Source organism: Colossoma macropomum, unplaced genomic scaffold (genome assembly GCF_904425465.1).
Source record: "Colossoma macropomum unplaced genomic scaffold, Colossoma_macropomum, whole genome shotgun sequence".
NCBI lineage: Eukaryota > Metazoa > Chordata > Actinopteri > Characiformes > Serrasalmidae > Colossoma > Colossoma macropomum.
Window position 1 is genome coordinate 6750858 of NW_023494810.1, and position 20031 is coordinate 6770888.

Below are 20031 nucleotides of genomic sequence, written 5' to 3' on the forward strand. Positions count from 1 at the left end.
TTGGAATGGCACATGACCTGTTCTGCAAAGCCTAGAAAGGTAAGCAGGTTTTAAAAATGTATATGATGAGTATGTATGCTTTCAATATTTTTGCTATTCATTTGCCTTTCTAATAGCATGGGATCATGGGTCCTATCATATACAACACATTAAAAAATGTTATCACTCTGAAAACATTGATGAGTTTGTGTGAGCGCTGCAAGTTATGGAAATAAGATTTACATACAAATGACGTAACAACTATTTTATTGAAAATATATTTTCTTTATCTGGGTGTTGCTGGACAAGAATACTAAAATTACTGCTTAGTAATGATAAGATAAACACATCTTTTTAAAAGACCAACAATGCCATTCAGTAACAACTTAAATGCTAATCTTTAATTTTTTACACTTGCAGTTGTTTTTCATGCATTTTAGTGGGTTTTGAAAATGTTTTGGCTCCAAACTCTGGCTCAGCCATTGGCTCAATAAAACTCAGGTTTTCATTGTCTTTTGGAAAATATTGTGAATAAACTAAAAATAGAGTTCTGAATGTGGTCATTTTCCTTTATTTGTAAAAATAAAAATACTTCTTACACTTCATTGTTGTTTAACACTGATTACAGATCTGATTATCCAGCCTCCTAGAGCAGCACTGTGGTCAGAAGCCATAGAACTGGACACCACTGTTACCAAGTCCAGTTCTCATTTCTTAATTATTCACCTCAGCTGAGATTTAAAAAAAAACTTTCTTGGGTAATAACATGATCCTAACTTTTCAAAAAGGCTGAAGTTCAGAAACAGACCCAACACAAACCGATTCAGGGACCTGTACGAAATACCTCCAGTCCTGTATCTCTCTATTACAGCAATTACAGACTCATCTCCTGTGATTCTGCAGCTGAATAACCACATAAAGTACAATGGAGGGTCACACATCTGATTCAATGACCACATAATGATGCGGCTCAGACTGTGCTAGACACAAATCTTCCTTCCCATGCTCTCTTCCTGTCTCTCTGGAGGAAGATTACAGGAAGTGAAATTGTTAATAATTGCACTGACATTTTGTGTCTAACACAGGTGTGGATTGCAACAAAAACATGTTTTTGATACACCCTCAGAGTGAGAAGGTGGTTAATTTCGTGAACTTTCTACCAAATTAGACACTTTATAACATTTTTGCACCCCATCCATGACAGCATTGTGTCCTCCTAATTTAGATGTAGGTTTCTAAGTTATAAATACAGATAATAAACTAAGTCCAACTACACTATTGGGCTGATTTATCAGTGTTTTATCAATTTAAGGGAAAGCACTGCTGACAAAACACTGATTATAATAAACAATTTGTTTCATGTTATAATGAACACAATGATCTAAAATGAGAATAACAGGAGCTACACAGAATAACGGAGCATGTCCCTGGCATGTCAGGACTTACACTATATGGATAAAAGTATTGGGACACATACACGTCACACTTTACATATTATGAAGTTGGTCCCCCTTTGCAGCTATAACAGCTTCCACTCTTCTAGGAAGCTTTCTACAAGATTGGAGTGAGTCTGTGGGAATTTCTGCCCATTCAACCAGAAGATCATTTGTAAGGTCAGACACCAATGCTGGACGAGAGGGCCTCGCTCACAATCTCCGTTCTAGTTCATCTCAAAGGTCTTTGATGGGGTTGAGGTCAGGGCTCTGTGAAGGCCAGTCAAGTTCTTACACTCCAAACTCACCCAGCCATGCCTTTATGGAGCTAGCTTTGTGCACTGGGGCTCAGTGTTAGAAGCATAGAAGCATTGTCCAAAATGTCTTGTTGTGCTGAAGCATTAAGATTTCCCCTCACTGGAACTAAGGGTCCTAGGCCACCCTGTAAAAACAACCCTATAGCATTATCCCTCCTCCACCAAACTTTACAGCTGGCACGGTGCAGTCAGGCATGTACTCATCAGACCAGATAGAGAAGCATGATTGGTCACTCCACAGAATGCGTTTCCACTGCTCCAGAGTCCAGTGGCGGCATGCTTTACACCACGACCCCCCCCCCAACCCCTGTTTGGCATTGTGCATTTTGATCTTAGGCTTGTGTGTAGCTGCTCAGCCATGGAAACCCATTTTGTGAAGCTCCTAATGTACAGTTCTTTTGCTAATGTTGTTTCCAGAGGCAATTTGGAACTCATTAGTGGGTCATTTAACAGAGTATTGGCAGTGCACGCTTCAGCACATTCACACAATGGCTGCCCACTCTGTGAGTTTGCGTAGTCTACCGCTTCATGGCTGAGCTGTTGTTGCTCCTAGGTGCTTCCATTTCACAATAATAGTTGTACAGGGGCAGACAGTTGACAGGCAGATCTAGCAGGACAGACATTTCACAAACTGACTTGTGGCAGAGGTGCTATCCTATGACAGTGCCATGTTTAAAGTCAGTGAGCTCATCAGTACAACCCATTTTGCCAGTGTTTGTCTATCGAGACTGCAAGGCTATGTGCTTAATTTTGTCCACCTGTTAGCAATGGGTATGGCTGAAACACCTTAACTCACTCATTTTGAGGGGTGTCCCAATACTTTTGTCCATATTGTGTAACTGTGTTTCTGCTGTTTGAGTTTAAAATTGACAACTGACAATGATTTGACAGTGATATCAATCACTAAAGCACTGTTCAACAAACACTTTTGAAATGTGTTACATTTTCAACCATATAAACTTTTATCAGAAGGTGTCAATTATAATTTCTAGCTATTCAGCTACTTTAAGCTGCCTTCACTTCTGGCACAGTTGAGCACAGAGAGCTTGAACAATCTCCTTAAAAGAGCGCTGTCAATGGAATGAGAGCAGTCACTCTTCCAAAATCAAGAGTATTAATAGTAGGTTGTCCCTCTTTGCTGCAGTAACAGCCACACTGCTGTGAAGATTTGACTGCATTCAGCCACAAGAACATTACTGAGGTCAGATAACATAGTTCCACTCCTCCACAGCTCAGTGCTGGGGGCTTTACACCCCTCTACTCAATACCTGTCACTGAGCATGGTGACCTTAGGCTGCTGTGCAGCTGCTTCAGAGTGTTTTATTCTATTGGTCAGTGCTTTTCAATGGAGATTATACAAGCCGTATGTGTGCGCAGTTGAACATGTTTGTCAATTGCCACTCATTAAGTAGCTAAATACACTAATGTGAAGGGGTGTCTGGATATCTTGACATGTAGTACATATTTAATTGAGCACGTTCTCTTACCAATGCAGGTGCGTCCGTCCACATGCAGGCGAAAGCCAGGGTTACACTGGCAGTGGTAGGAGCCTCTAGTGTTCACGCACTTATGTTGACAGCCTCCATTATGGACTTGACATTCGTCAATATCTGCAGGAAAAAGTCACATCCACACAAACATGCAAATTACTACTCATAATTCATATTTATTGACACATCAAAAATGTGTTTATTTATGGTCACTTTGCTCCTTTTATTAACTTTAATTTGACTGATTTTTTCTGTTATCTTCAGGTTCATTATGTCTTACAGCTTACTTCCAGCTATGAGAATCAGCCCAATGATCACTGTTTTTATACCTTTTTCTGTGTTCTTTCATTTTACGGCTGTTTCTGGGCGTACAGCTTGGGAGAGGAATGTTGGTGCTCTGCTGCCACAATGTCCTCACCACATTTCCAGAAATTGCTCTTAATGTTTGGCATAGTGGTAGCAAAAAGGATTATTTTGAGAGGATGGAAGCCAAATTCTCCTCACAGATTTCAAAATTGGCTTAAAAAGATGATGCTCTGTGTTCATCTTGAAAGAACAAGTTTTCCCAAAACGGGTGCTCATAACAAGTTCGTTAAGTTTTTATTTATTTATTTATTTATTTATTTATTTATTTATTTTTAGTGATCATTTTAACAGCAGTTGAATTTTTGGAGATAACCCTTTTTTTTCATTGGTTATTCTGTAACATTTATGTATTTGTAATTGATTTTTTGCACTTTTATCCAACCATCATAGCCATAGGTGAACATCATTTATGATGTCTGCCTTGTTTTGTTTTGTGTGAGTTCTTTGGGGTGGGAGTGGTGATGATTCTGGTGATGTTTATATTAATTATGTTTACGTATAATGTGTTTTACATGTTTAGACTTGTTTTGAAAAGGATGAACACCCCGGTCAAACGACATGTTTTGATTTTCTATATGTGAGATTGAAGGTTAATTTTCTTTTCTCCAAATTTTTCTTTTTAACCAAATTTAAGAAAAAAATTAAAACATAAAATATGTAATGTGCCATGACTTTTGAACAGGCCACATATCATGTTTATTGTTATTTTAATTCTGCAAATAAATAGGTGTTAAAATGTTTGTTCTCTGTAGCGATCAACTTTTTCAAATTCTCAAGTTTTCACTTAGAAAAATGTAATTTCACTACAGGCACATATATATATATATATATATATATATTACTGTTGCAAATCCAACAAATAAAATATTAAAAAAAAGAATTCTTGGAACACAAAATTGCAGCTTTAAGTGTTTAACAATATTACAAAAATGCAGTAAAATGTAAAATAACTGGGGATAAAAACAATTCACAAAAAAATAAAAGCAACAATATAAAAAGAGTCACTAATAAAATCCTACACAAATACATTAGTATCCTACCTAGTCCTAAATATACTAAAGAACTTCAAGTTCTGCTCAATGCCTCAATTAACCACTTGCTGCATTTTTTAGAGATAAAATCTGTGCAGTCTGACCACCAGGACTGTTGTAAAGTCTAACCAAATCAAACAGAAAACAGACGATCACATCTGCTGTGACGCGTTATGTGGCCACTTGAATAGCACTGACTGCATCTTCCAATCATGCAAGCGTTTGAAAGCTTCTAGCTTAATTCAAATCACTTCACTGCAAAACGAATGTGATCAAAGAAGATTAATGACATCATGAATTCATCTGGATGAGCATGCATTCCATCTAAGCAGGCACCATGATTAAAAACAAAATGAAGTGCCCTCTTGGTTTGCATGCTTTGTGTGTAGCTGGTAACACTGCAAACTGACTCTGACTCATTCCTTTGTTCATGCTTCATTGAGAAGGCTGAGGAGTTGCTAATAGTTTTATGTCCTTCAAAGAAAACTCCCACTGAGATCACAGCTAATCAGGCCATGGTCCATTTACAAAGACATCGTCACTCTGCTTGCACTGAACTGAGATCAGATTTAAAGAAGCTTGGCCTCATTTACGAAGCCAGCGTTCCTGCATAAGCAGTTAGACGAGTTTCCCATGACTTTCGCAGACCAACATGCTTGCATGGTGCTTACATACCAAAAACAGACTCTGGCAATAAGACTAACAGTAGTGAACAAACATGTTTTAGATCCATTCCCATGGTGTCCAGGATATTTTGGCCAACAATGTTTTTGTGTCTGATTTGAGAAGCAACTGGGAGACTCCAAAGTTCAAAGACACATTAAAAGACACTTATCAAAATATTGGTCATATAGATCAAATACAAAGTCACTTCTAAAGGAAGTGGTCTAGTGTCAGATTAAATCAGATGAGGCAAGGATACTTTTACAGTACATTCATAGGTGTCAACTTCTAGAGAAAGTAAACCTTATATTGACAGCCTCCAAACTGTATAAATACATCGATACCTGTATGGAACACTGTGATATATTCCTCTTATAATCATAATCATAGCTACTTCACACATAATCAGAAATTTATTTGAACTTTATTTGACACAGCTAAGCAATCCCTCTCATAAAGTTAAATACACATACAGAGAGAGAGAGAGTTAAGTGTTCTACCATGAGCAGACAGATTAAAATGTCTCTGATTATGCAGCCTCATCAGCAAGATGAGATTGAAGGGTGAATGAATGTATATTAATGCAAGTTACAATCTAGACCAGCCACTTTGTCCTTTCAACAAAAATCAATCCGCCTTGGGAGCCACAACATTTTACGTACATTTATTGAAGTAAAGTTTTACCATCTCGGTTGTAAATATGTCTCAGTATGTGCTAATGTCGTAGAGTAGACTACAAAATATAATATAAACAAAAACGCAGACTTACTTTGCTCTGCTTCAAGCTTTATCTCATATATATAGCTGCTTTTCTCGCATCTCTGGCAGGAAACCATTCCGCAAAAAGTAGAACAGTTTCTTCTTGTCTCAACATTCGACTTTTTACGAGGCCAAAATCAACTTCTCATTCGCCCCAGCTTCTTGTTCGAATTTTCCCCGTTTCACCTTAAATGGTGCCTGAGGTGCCAGAATGTAACTGCTTTACCATTTAAGGTGGAACAGGGAATTATAACGAGAAGCTGGTGAAGGAGAAGCTGACTTCAACTTCGTGACTTTTTAGTGTTTGACAGTTTCTCATTGCAGAACAAATGTATGAGAAAACCAGCTGGAGTGATTATAAATGCAAATAAGTCCATCCATCTCCAAACAGGCATCTTGCATCGATGTTCGTCTTCGATGTACATCTTTCTTTTTGCCGTTTTGTTAGCTACTAGCTAGGCAAGATTGTTGTCTGCATGGCTATGGTGACCAGCAGTCTACGCATCAACCTTCTTGGGTTAAATGTTGGTGAATTTGCAGTTATAGGCCACGTTAACTCGAGTGTTTAAGACCATTCACTGTTAAAACTGTGTTGAACGATCAGCAGAGCTTGATTTTACTGTAGAGGAGGATTATTTTCTTTTACCTAGAAATCTAATTCTGCTGTGGCGGCGCAACAGGGCAGTAAAAGAGCTGCATGTGACTCATGTGATGCCTTGTTGCCAGTCGCTGCTCTAGATGCAGCAACTTTTTTGTTCCTATGAGGGACACAGAAACTAAACTCAAATCCCTTGAATGCTGGCTAGAGACGCTGTGATATCTGTACATTAACATTGTGGAAATTCACAGAAATCAGCAAATAGGCTCCCAACACTCCCACCCCACCAATCACAGTCAGATCAAATTACTTTTTAGGCCACTAAGCCTAACAAAGCAGAAAGCGAAAATAAAATCTAAGCACACCAGAATTATTTATGCTAACTGGCCAAAGTTTATGGGGAAAATTGTATAAGACTAGATTTGCTATATGCCTTTATACTGTCTACGTCCAAAACTGTAAAAGAAAAGTATTTAGCAAGAGTAAATCATACGGGTTGACACCAGTTGTACATCATACACTGTTAGAAACCACATAAGTCTAATTGAGACTTGAGACACCACTGCTAGTCAGTGGGGTCTAAGTTCCATTACTTGCTACTCATTGCTCCAGTGCAAAACGTGAGAAGCAAACTTCAGATATGAAACGTCGTAGCTGATCAACTACATCTGATGAAAATTATGTAAATTTGATTTTTTGTAAAAACTACTGCTTTGAATAAGAGAAGTGGTTAGTGGAGATGTGAGTCTAGTTACAAAGCCACAGTGGAATGACACCACCTTAAATGTTAAGGAGAGGGAAAATGTGAAGACCGCTTGTATAGCACCACAAATATGCTAGCAAAATAACAGCACACATACCTGAGCCAGAATAAATTATGCCCTCCTAGAAAACAGCCCCATTCTGGCAGAGCTACTTCAAACATCTGTCTTTACCGTGAAATGTGTTCCTCAAAAAGACAGACAGCTTGTTAAGAGGAAAAAAGAAAGAGCTGAAAAGGGACAATATTTGACTTCTTCACTGCAAAGGAGTGTCACAAATTAAGAGACAAACAGACTATGTGGAGTTGGCCTCGATGGTTAAGCTAAGCTAACGGCAACTTAAAACAGAGCACTGTATGGAGACAATGACAGCAAATCTGTTTATTTGAGGTTCACCTCTGCCATCCATTCCTCATGACACAACAAAGACAAGCAGCTGACAGAAGAAAAAAACAAAGAAAAAACAAATTTACCATGACATACAATGTGCTGGAATCAATTCTCATAAAAGTAGCATCTTTTATTGTTTTGAAGTTACTGAAGTCACTTCAATGTCATGTTCCCACCAGATGTGTTCTGATGGTGGCTGAACTGTGCCTAACATGATTGGGCCCTCCTTTCTTTGAAGACAGCCAAAGAGCAGATCCAGAATCTCAGAGATCACAGCTCTCCTAGCCACACTAAGCAGTTTTACATGTGACTTTATACAAAATATGTTTTAACACTTTGAAATGTTCAATGATGTAAGCGATGGAAACTAATAACAATTACTGATAATAGATATTAAAAAACTTTTGCTTTGAGATAAGAATTGATCAATATAATCAAATCTCTGTATTCTGTCCATTATTCTCACCCTTAGTAGTAGGCTATGGAAAAATTATTAACAGATATGTGTCAAACACATATTTGTTATTCATTGAAGCAACATTAATGTGACAGTTGTTTTATTGTAGGCAATGACATCATAGCGCAAAGCATTTTTATTTTATGAAAACAAGATGCAGGCAGCAAATTTCGCAAACATTTTAAAAGCATTTTCATTTTACTGTGTGCAAAATGTCATAGAGCCAATGGAAACCTACCTAAAGGTTCTTAAATGGTTTCTTGGCCTGGACATACAGTTCTAGGAAAAAAACTTTGATTGGTAAAGAACGTTTACATTACACTGAGGGATCTTGAGCCTTTAAAATGGTTCTTCACACTCATGCATCTCATATTCAAAAGTAGTTCTCTGAAGAACCCACTAAAAAGTTCTTTGGAGAACCAAAAGTGGTTCTTCTATGGCATTGCTCCAAGGAACCCTTTTTGGCACCCTGACTGCTACTGTCACACTGTTGGCTCTTCTGGATCAGTCCAGGACCATCTATCTTAGTTCCAGAGAAAAGAAAGGCGCAATTCAAACACACCTACTGGAGCAGTCAGTAAGGTTTCTCATTCATTTTGTGAAGCTGTGAGAGGAGCAGTCAGCTGGGGGCAGTCGTGGGCTGGAGGTTAGGGAACCAGCCTTGTGACCGGAAGGTCGCTGGTTCGATCCCCTCAGCTCACAGTACGTGACTGAAGTGCCCTTTAGCAAGGCACCTAACCCCCAACTGCTCCCCGGGCATCGTGGATAGGGCTGCCCACCACTCTGGGCAAGTGTGCTCACTGCCCCCTAGTGTGTGTGTGTTCACTAGTGTGTATGTGGTGTTTCACTGCACAGATGGGTTAAATGCGGAGGGCTAATTCCGATGTGTTCAGACACAGTTGGCTAAAAAAGGTTCATTTCATTTCATGTACTCCTAAAATGACTTCTCTACCAGATGAATCCACACATAGGAAGGTTTCTTGCCCCTTGTTTCCCTTATTTCTGCGATATAAATGACATGTTCTGACTGCTTTCTCTTCAAACAAAACCTGCAACTTCTTGTGCCAATGTAAGCACTGTTCCCTCCAAAAGGAACAAAAGAGGCTAGTGTTAGCATCACCTTTGCCCCTATAACATACTAACGGCCAGGCTTGTGACACTGTATCATCATGACATCGCTGCAGGAGACGCACCTTCTTCTTGTTTTCCTTTGCATTATTCTCTATCAAGAGTTATTATTTGGTAATGAGCGCCAAACGGGTCACAAATCACCCTACAGAAAGGCTTTGAATGTAACTTCACTCCAGTCAATCAATCAATCATAAACAAAACTACTTCCATGAAACTCAACAGAAACTCTGTTAGTTTAGCTCTGGGAGTTTTCTTTTGTGAGTATGCCATTTTTTTCTTTAATTGGTCAGATGTATGTAGATGCAGTCGGTATAGTGAGGAAACCAGCAGAGAGTTCTTGCCACTGTAGGACACCTGGCTTTGAGAGCAAAGTAAATATTGGTACTAATAGAAACCACCTGACAGATTACCGATGTGGAACTTAATTAGGTTGACTTACATACTGGGGGCAGAAAGAATCAATGTACTGTTCTGCCAAAGCGCACAGGCTGTTTCTGAACTACTGTACTTGTATAATGTAAAGTACTACACCAGCTCAGAAAAGGCACAAGTGGAACGTACAACACAGAGATAACAATGAGTGCATTTACATGCACTTAATAATCTGATAACTGCAGAAAATCAGATTTTGTTAGTAATCCGATCAACACGTTTACATGCTCTTGAGCAATCAGACAATGGGAAACACCAGGTCTACATGAGTCGGGCAGTAATCAGATTTCTGCTTTGTAACCAGCCAATAAACTCACAGAAGAAGACGTGACGTGAATGTAATGTAAAACTCAAACTTAACGCTGCTTTTTTAAACACTGCGCCACTTTACCTGAAAACATGAACACACATCATCTAGAATATGAAGAATATTTAAGTCCTCTATTTCATGTTTGGTTTCAGCGATGCTCCAACAGTGTTTTGCTGCGTCTCGTGACATCTACCGTCTGTTCTTGCGCAGACTGAGAAATCTGATAGAAATCAGAGTAAGAGTTTACATGCACTGAGAAATCTGATTAGTGAGCTAAAATCCAGCTCTCTTTGTCAGATTTCTTAATCGGATTTCTAGATCGGAGTATGGTGTTTACATGACCATTTGAATACTCGGACAACTGCAGAAATCCAATTATGTACATTTTGCTAGTACATTACCATTTCTGTGTGTGCACTACTGTTATAGCCAATGTAAACAGAGATACAGTGTAATGACATATCGTCATCTTCATATCCCAAAACTTATAAACATTTAAAAACAAATGGACCAATAGAAAGTCCAAAACAACACAAAAAAGGGATATTCTCTCAATAAATTTTGTTTACCCCAGGCACAACAATGTAAATGTACCTTCATAGGTAGAAGCATCTTTTCTAGCCACCTCCCCCACCAACTCCCACCGCACTGCAATACCAAAATGCATGTGGAGCTAGTGCCACAGGCTACAGGGAGCCACAGACTGTGGCTCCACGTAGGAAAGCTGCCAGACATTCAACTCACTTTCCATTCACACAGCACACTTTTGTTTGGTTTGGCGGTTTGACTAAATTACAGAAAAATGTTAGCAAAGTAGCAAGAAAAAGAAAAAATGATGCCTTTGGTATGTGCAGGATGAAAATGATCACACAGGGACATTTAAATGGATTTAATCGCTTTTTCTTGCTTATGCTTTACGTTTCTCCGCTATCAGTTCCAAACAGAACCCATTTACAAGGACTAAAACTAAACTGAAATAAAGTGGGCAACTGTCAGTTCACTTCAGATTGCTGAACCATTGAAAAGAAACTCAATGTAAGTCTTGTTTGCATTAAAAAAGTGCACCAACGCTGACTGGCATGGCAGGGGACATTTTACAGCAAAGTTCAGACAGATAATACACTTATTACATTATAGAAAAAAGGACACTGCATATCTTACAACAGCAGTTTTTAAGCCTAAATTTTGTTCCGGTTCGTTTGTGTAGATAACAAGATGTAATGAGAGTAAATTATATAAAATGCAAACAATGTCAGAGAAGTTTGACTTGAAATGGTTCACAGCAGAGAAACTTCCTAACTCAGATTTCTTTACAGTGGTGGTGATAAGAACCAGGGGCTCTGATATTTACAATGCAAATGCAGCCATTGTATTTACTATCCAAAACTGCCTGTGAAGCTACACATGTATTATGAATTTACAGAGAACCAGCTACATGGAATTTCATTTAACATGTTTTGAAGTGTATGAAGATTTGGACATTCAGTTTGCACAGTGCTAATTAGTGAGGCAGTGAAGTTCCCACTATCTGATATCTATCTCTATGGCTACGTTCACATTACCAGGCTGAAGTGGCACAAATCTGATTTTTTGCCCTAATGTGATTCAGATCTGATGTTTTCAGGGCTGTGTGGACACGCAAATCTGATCTTTCAAAATCCGACCTGAGCCACTTTCATATTTGGTCCTAGATCGGATACGTATCCGATTCGTGGCCATGCGGCCTTAATGTGACGCTCAGATCAGAATTCATGTGCTTTTTTTCCACTGCGCGTGCGGCATCATTCAGCGTTACCATGGCAGCAGCACGAACAGTTTATTATCTTTATATAATTAACAAACAAGTTAATTATCTTCACAGCGAAGCTCGTTCTGCTCGTTAGTTTGTGCTGATGATGAACGTGATTCATTCACGTGACGTTACTGAGTAGGATGTGCGCATGTGGGTCATTTCAGAACGCCGGTTCATTCGCATTAATGACAGATTTAAACCACTTACCTAAACGAGTGTGAACCATCGTGTTAGAGAGATCGGATTTGAGCAAAAAATCGGATTTGAGCAATGAGGCTTGTAATGTGAACATAGCTTATATAAGCCTTGTAGCTCCAGTGCAAAACTAAAGAAGTTAAATTCAGACACCAATCATGTCTCGGCTGAGTGAGAGAGAAAACTGTCTACATTTTTGGCTGAACCATTGCTTTAAGTAACAACAACAAAACAGAGAAAAGGTCAATGGAGAAGGTACCAGTGTTTGATAAAAGTGCAGTGAAAAGAAGTAGAAGTTTAGGGCACTATTGTCTCTCTCTAAAGAAAGGAGACTCCACGTCACTTCACCGTTGATTTATCTTGGCGGCAGGAACGATGTGAACAGCCACCTGTGTTCGTGAGATTTTTAGTTTTGTGAAATTCAGTGAGTCATTGTTTTCTTCGCTTATGAACATTATGAGTAGCCAAGACAGGAACATTTTTCACTCAGCTTTCTCAACAGCTTCTTAAACCATCTCACTGAAACCGCCGCTGTACTTCTATCTGAGAATATTTTGTCAGGTTTTTTCCAAACCAACTGATCAACTGCACTGAAAGCTTTACAAATGTGTGGCTGACACACTGGCTCTTGGCTTCGCTTAGTCGGTTGAACTCAGACTTCAAGAATAAGTAATTGGGAACCCCATTACCTGACCACAGGAGAGGTCAACTCTAGTTCTGGGCCAGAATCCAGCAAGGTTTAGATTCCACAGATATTCCTCATCAAACATGCCTGATGTGTATCCACACGCCAATAAAAAAAAGCTGAGGCGCCACTCTCCTACCATTCAGGAGAGAATCAACAGGAGAGCCACATTCATAGCAAATCAACAAATGTCTATTTTTATCCATTTAGGAAATGTGCTCTTCTCCCACAACACACAGAGGGATGCGTTCATTCTTTAGTTTTAGTTTTTTAGTCTGAAAAAACAATGAATTTTCCATTTTTGTTTTCCATTTTTCAGTTTTCGACGTAATTTGAAAGTACCTGTTACCCATTATGTTGTGTGTTAATTTTATTATAAATGGACCAAAAGAAACCAAATTTACTTAGAAAAAAATCTGGTTCCATTGACTTTCATTTAAAGTAAAGTAGGTTTTTTCCTTCTCCTGTAAAGTTACCATTTTGGAGATACGAGGTTTTGTTCTGACAGCAGTGACGGAAGGCTTAGTGGGGCTTGATAAGGACAAATGGCAGATAATGCCAGGCCTGCTAATCACATAATGTAAACCGAATGTCTAGCAGCACCACAATGACACGAATGGGGTTAATTAATTTTGTAGTTCTGTAGTAAAACTATCAAAGTGTGCTGAACTTCAGCTTTTCAGGTTTGTAGTTGTGCATCCACTGCTGTATTCAAAGGTATTTTAATGTAATGATCCAAATACCTCCACACCCATACCAAAATAAACACACTGTAAGGCAAAAGGGAAGACTTTCTGATCGAGGTGAATATTTTCTGCCTTATTTTACTAACTGTGAAAGTCCACCCTGAAGTACACTTGGCGGAGACAGACGTGGGGCCAGCCAAGTATGCACTTGATGCAGATAAACCTTCTATCTTCCCTTAGTATTATGAGGGAGATGCCAGACTATCTCAGTGCTAAAAACTAGAGTGGCAGGCCTATCTGGGTGGTACACGAGGAATGGATGATAACACTGAGCTTGTATCTCTTGATGCAGTAGCATGCAGTCGAATGAAGCCCAAACAACTGGGCTTTCTGCCCAATGCATCATTCATTAGATTAGAACCACAAGGCATGGCATTTTAAAAGCTGTCTGTAACTACTTAGCTGTAACATAAGTGTGAAATGAATGCATCTTAAAGAACAACCAACTTCACAGCCAGTCATCAAGTAATTATGAAGAGTATTTGAGGATAGGTATTTTGAAAGTAAGTATTTTCATCCAGAAATACATGCTGTCAAACACTCTAAAAAGCCAAGTACATAAACGATTCTTGGCCTGGACGTATGGTTTAACTGGTATAGAACCTTCGCATTACGTAACAAAAAGGTTCTTCACATTCATAATCTCATTTACAAACATGGTTCTTTCAAGAACCATCCACTAAAAGGTTCTTTAAGCAACTTAAGGTCTTTCTTCTATGGCATCACTCTAGGCAGGAGTGCATGCTTGTACTTGTTAACAGCTCAGAAGGATCATGATTTAACTGCAACATGCAGAAAAATTCAAAGCTGCACAAAAACACTCACCTGTTCTCAGGTACCCCATGTTGAACCTGTTATACACATGGAAACATGGTGGCCTATAGCAGTTCCTGACTTGATGCCAATAGCCAGAATAATATGCGCTCTGGGCAGGGCAGAGATAAAGTCCAGTGGAGACAAGACAAAGCAGCCACCACCTGGGTGATGGCATGGTGAAGAGCCTTTCCGTCAGGATGATGAACGTGAATGCAGATATGTGTAGGGAGGCAGCAGTCAGGGTGAAGACAGAGTGGATTTGAGTTGTTGAAGAAGAAGAATTAGGACCATAAGTTTTTATTTTCCTTCTATTCCTCCCTCTCTCGCTCTTGCTTCCCCTCATATATATATATATATATATATATATTTGTACTTGCTTTAGCTCTCTCTCTCTCTTTCTCTTGGACCTCCTCCACTATGTCTTACCCAGACCCCTCCTTTTCTCCCCTTCTTCACACTCCTTTCTTGGTCTTGACTTGGACCAATTAAACTACACTTATAAGACTTCAGTTTCCTGAGGAAATTTCTTAACCTAAATTTTATCCAGAAATTCTTTTTTTTCATTACTGATATGCACCGACTGTGCTGCACATTGGCTTTTGAAACTCTGTATGCTATATGAATCTGAAGTTAAATTTAAGACACTTAAACATCTGAAAGGCTAATGAAAGGCTAGTGGTGGTATTTTTGCTGTAGCATTATTTTTGTTGGTCACCTCAGACACACCTCAGTGTAACATCATGCTTTAGAACATACTTAGCAATTTCATAAAACAAAAGATGTCTCCAGGATGCTAGAACGGAGGACTACATGTCATAAACAAAGGATTAAAACCTTAAAATATGTTCAAAGATGCCAGTTTTTGTTGTTGTTTTTAACCAATTACACAGTACTGGGCAAAAGGCAAAGACCCCCCTTCACTGATTTACTTTCCAGTCCAAACATATGTTAAATAGAAGTTATTCATTTGTCAGTAGATATTTCTAAGGAGATTAGAAATAAGATAATCTACTTGCATAAGGAAGGGGAAAGTCAAAACAAAATAAGTAAAAAGCAAGAGTTTCCAAGCCCGGAGTACAAAAAAATTAATAAAAGTTATAGAGAAAATGAGGCTCCTAACAACCATGCAAGACCTGGTAGATCACCTACACTGTCATAATCAGATAAACAGCACTTAAAGCTTTCATCTTTCAGAGAGAGGAGAAAATCAAGCTGCTTCAGATCCATCCTTCCGCTGTGGGAAGACAACTCAGTGCTGTGGGTCTGAAAGGATGTGTAGCTGTCAAGAAGGCCTTAATGATAAAAGGAAACCAACAAAAAAGAAAAAATCAGAGCCCAGACCTCAGTGTCATTAGCTCTGTCTGGATGGGATTAAATTTGTAGATTGTTTTTTCACCAAACACATGAGTGGAAATATTTCTAGTCTTCCAGCGTACGTATCCACGGTAATCATTTTCAAAACTGTAAAACAGAGGATGATTTGGAAGACCTTCAACCATTCGCTTTTCGCGGTAAAACTTCATTTCCATCCTCTCTACACTGTGAGTGCCATAGCAGGTGGAGAATCAAAATAAAGTCTATTATAGAAGTGAGACCTTGAAGGCTGATTAAAGAGGCAAATATAATGGCAGCCACACATATAAAGCCCTTTATGTTCACATATAGCTACACAATATCATCAAAGCATTACTTTATACGCACAATTTCATCAACTTTTCTCAATAACAACGTATGACCATGTGTGATGCAAACATCTAGGTTCACAGTAAATTTTTGGCCGTCCAGATGCCTTAGTTTTACCGAGGAGATGTAAATTTCTCTTTCACAGATATTTTTACAGTCGGATTAATCACTCAGCGAGACGCTAGTCAGCGCAGGCGTCCGTTAGCTGACGTAACCGATCTGACGGTTCACGCTTTCCTCCGAGTGCATTCGGCTGCCCAGTGACGTTGTGCGAGCAGCAGCTCGAAAAGATGTTGTGGCGCTTCACAGGTCTCGGAGAAAGCCTGTGTTAGCCTTCACCCTCCTAGCGCTGGTGGTATCGTGTGATTGGAGGAGTCCTAACTACTGGCTGGAATTGGAAATGACTAGATTGGGGAGAAAATTGGGGGAAAATCCAAAAAAACAGGGTGGGCACTATAAAAACTGAACAATGTTATTTTATATTTAGTTGTTTTAGTGTACTTAATTGTAATTAAATGTACTTAATGTCCATTTTGACTGGAATTAAATAAACGAAGGGTGGTCTTTGGCTTTTGCATGTTACATTACGCACTGTTTTAAGGTTCTAACAAAAACGATCACATCTTCTGCTGCGTTCATATTTCCACCCTGATTAGTTTATTTTCACAAGGTGGGAATGGGAACATCTGCGTGTTATTACAACGAGATATCTGTTTGCTAGCTAACTAGCTACGCATATCTTGGCGTAACTTCTGACAGGCCTTATTGCTAATGTTGACATGAAAATTGCACTTGCCTGATAAAACGTAGCACCATTTCTTGGCAGCAACATTACTTCTTTCCAAATCAATTTTCACATCATAAATATGCTCTAAAAACACAACACAGATAACACGTTTTGACATATTTAGACATTTCAAAGCTGATTGCCCACGCCCCATACGCATCCATTACAGACTCCTGGTAATGGGACAAATCAAACATCAGAGAGATGACTAAATCTTTAAACTATGGCTTAACTTTGAGGGATGAGATGCAGAGTTAAGTACTCGCACTTCTTAAGCCAGACGTACTGTAATGTAAATACTGCGTGCCCTCGGCATGTGATAAGACAGAAGTTACTGGCGTAGTTTCAGCAGAGTTTGATTTAGGGGCATTCTTCTTTTCTTTTATCACAGCTACTGCACAGTGTGGGGCGGAATATGAAATAAATTAAAGGAATAGGGCAATAGTCTGCTTAGAACACTGACAGAAGAAGAACACTTTTAATCCTGTATTATTGGCAAACATTCTCTTTTTAATCTGACATGTCAACTGCATACTCACACTAACTTATTCAAGACTTCAAACAGCTCCTTCACATAGCCAGACTCCCCAAAGACCCGCCAAAGCCATAGAGCTGATATGAACTTCACCCAAAATACATTACACAGTGTCTTATTAATACATATGTGACATGTGTAAGATGGACTTTTCATCCAGACAAAGCCCAGCTGCTTGTTCAGGCCTGATCCACTTACAGACTGTTAAGGAGATTGTTGGGTGCCACGCGCCCACATACAGACAGGCCTGCCTGGGGAAGATTAATCTTTCATGCCCTTAAGTCAAGTCTGGGGCTGATTAGCATACACATTCCAGAAGCAACTGGTATTCAAGGGAGGTGGGTTGGGAAGGAACTGGATAAGGAAAAAGAAGGAAAAGATAAGGAGCTGAAGCTAAATTAAAATATGATGCACTTGCAAATGAGCAAAATCAAGCAAACGCGTATTTAAAGGCTTAGAAAACAATCAATAAGTATTTATATCGGCCATTAAATCTTAAAGTAGAATTCACAGTCTCCTTCCTTCCCTTATATTCGTCATTTTGTTGTTTTTGGAGAGACCCAACCCTGTCAATACAGAATATAAATTGAATGTGAATGTAATTAATAACATATCTATGTTAAAATACACATAACATTATGACCACCTCCTTGTTTCTACACTCATTGTCCATTTTATCAGCTCCACTTACTATATAGGTGCACTTTGCAGTTCTACAATTACAGACTGTAGTCCATCTGTTTCTCTGCATACGTTGTTAGCCCCCTTTTACCCTGTTCTTCAGTGGTCAGGACCTCCATGGACCCTCACAGAGCAGTTAGTGTTAGTTTGTGTTGTGCTGGTCTGAGTGGATCAGACACAGCAGTGCTGCTGGAGTTTTTAAACACCTCAGTGTCACTGCTGGACTGAGAATTGTCCACCAACCAAAAATATCCAGCCAACAGTGTCCTGTGGGCAGCATCCTGTGACCACAGATGAAGGACTAGAGGAAACTGTGCAGCAGCAGACGAGCTATCGTCTCTGACTTTACATCTACAAGGTGGACTGACAAGGTAGGAGTGTCTAATAGAGTGGACAGTGAGTGGACACAGTGTTTAAAAACTCCAGCAGCACTGCTGTGTCTGATCCACTCAGACCAGCGCAACACACACTAACACACCACCACCACGTCAGTGTTACTGCAGTGCTGAGAATGATCCACCACCCAAATATTACCTGCTCTGTGAGGGTCCATGGGGGTCCTGAGCACTGACAAACAGGGTAAAAGGGAGCTAACAAAGTATGCAGAGAAACAGATGGACTACAGTCTGTAACTGTAGAACTACAAAGTGCACCTATATAGTAAGTGGAGCTGATAAAATGGACAACAAGCATAAAACCAAGGAGGTGGTCATAATGTTATGCCTGATCGGTGTATGCAATTACATATAAATGATAATAATACTAGACTTCTTAGAGTTAGGATAGCAGCAGAATTATTATACAGAAGACTTTTGTCTTTTCTCAAGCATAAACTTCATACTGGAATTTGTAGTTTATTGATGGTTATTTTTTAAAATCTATACTCATGAATAATAACCATATCATCTGAGCAGACGACATTCCATTCTACCTATATTTTTAATACACCCCATATGACAAAAGTATTGGGAAATACCTCCTAATTATCGAGTTCAGGTGAGTTCTGGATGAACGGGCAGAAATTACCACAGACACTCTCCAAAATCTTGTAGAAAGCTTCCCAGAAGAGTGGAAGCTGTTATAGCTATAAAGGACCAACTCCATATTAAGTCCTTTGGTTTTAGAATGGGATGTCATAAAAGCTCCAGTGAGTGTCAACTGTAGATGTCCCAATACTTTTGTCCATATAGTGTATTAAATGTTTCTGTATGTATCAAACACTGTTCTGTAGTGAATTTACATACTTCTTTGCAGGACTGTGAGACAGTCATGGAAAAACTGTCACTGAGAATGGCACAAACAGTTAGAAACTAGAGTTTCATGGTATGGAGAAAAGAAGCGAGCTGAACTCCTGGCATGTGACTTGTAACTCCTGCTACACTGCTGGCATCAAGAGTTGCTGACACTTTGATTTGAGCCCAAGTTCACAGTGGAAGCATTTTCAGCTGGCAAGCAGTACAGATCTATAAACTGATATGCAGCGGTTCACATCCATCATCGTATACAGTATTTATACAAAAACGTTTTCTTTAATCTTAGCTCGTTTTATCTCTGTTGTTCAACTTCTTCTTTAGTTCAGAAAACTAAAAATAATATTTGGACTCTAGTCTGATAACTATGTGATCACTGAATAGAAGATTTCGTCAGAAGGAACAGAAAATATCCTCAAAACTGAAGCTCTAAAAGGCTGAGAGCTGTCAGTTTGAATAATTAGACACAAAACTCTGAACAGTAATAAAAATTGGCTTAATTCCAACTGCAAAATACCTTTACAAAATAAAATCCCTGTTAATTATGGGCATAAAAATACACTATAGGCTAGTTATTAGCTCTGAATATGCTTACAGAGGATCTATGACAATATGATAATAAATAATATTCATTAATACCAATGGAAATGGCATAAATTCAGTTCCACCAAAGTTTGTGACGGCTAAAGGACATGCATTTCCGTTTAGACTATTATTTTATCCGATTATCAGTCAGTGTTTGAG

The 20031-nt window shown here is 39.0% G+C and overlaps 1 protein-coding gene across 1 annotated transcript in view; it reads right to left on the minus strand.

Moving 5' to 3' along the window:
• Positions 1–20031, minus strand: part of megf6b (multiple EGF-like-domains 6b) — a 109297-nt gene that overhangs the window by 27060 nt on the left and 62206 nt on the right. Inside the window, exon 6 of the mRNA XM_036559972.1 lies at positions 3217–3339. Within this exon, the coding sequence (XP_036415865.1) occupies positions 3217–3339 (123 nt within the window). The remainder of the gene's footprint in view (positions 1–3216; positions 3340–20031) is intronic.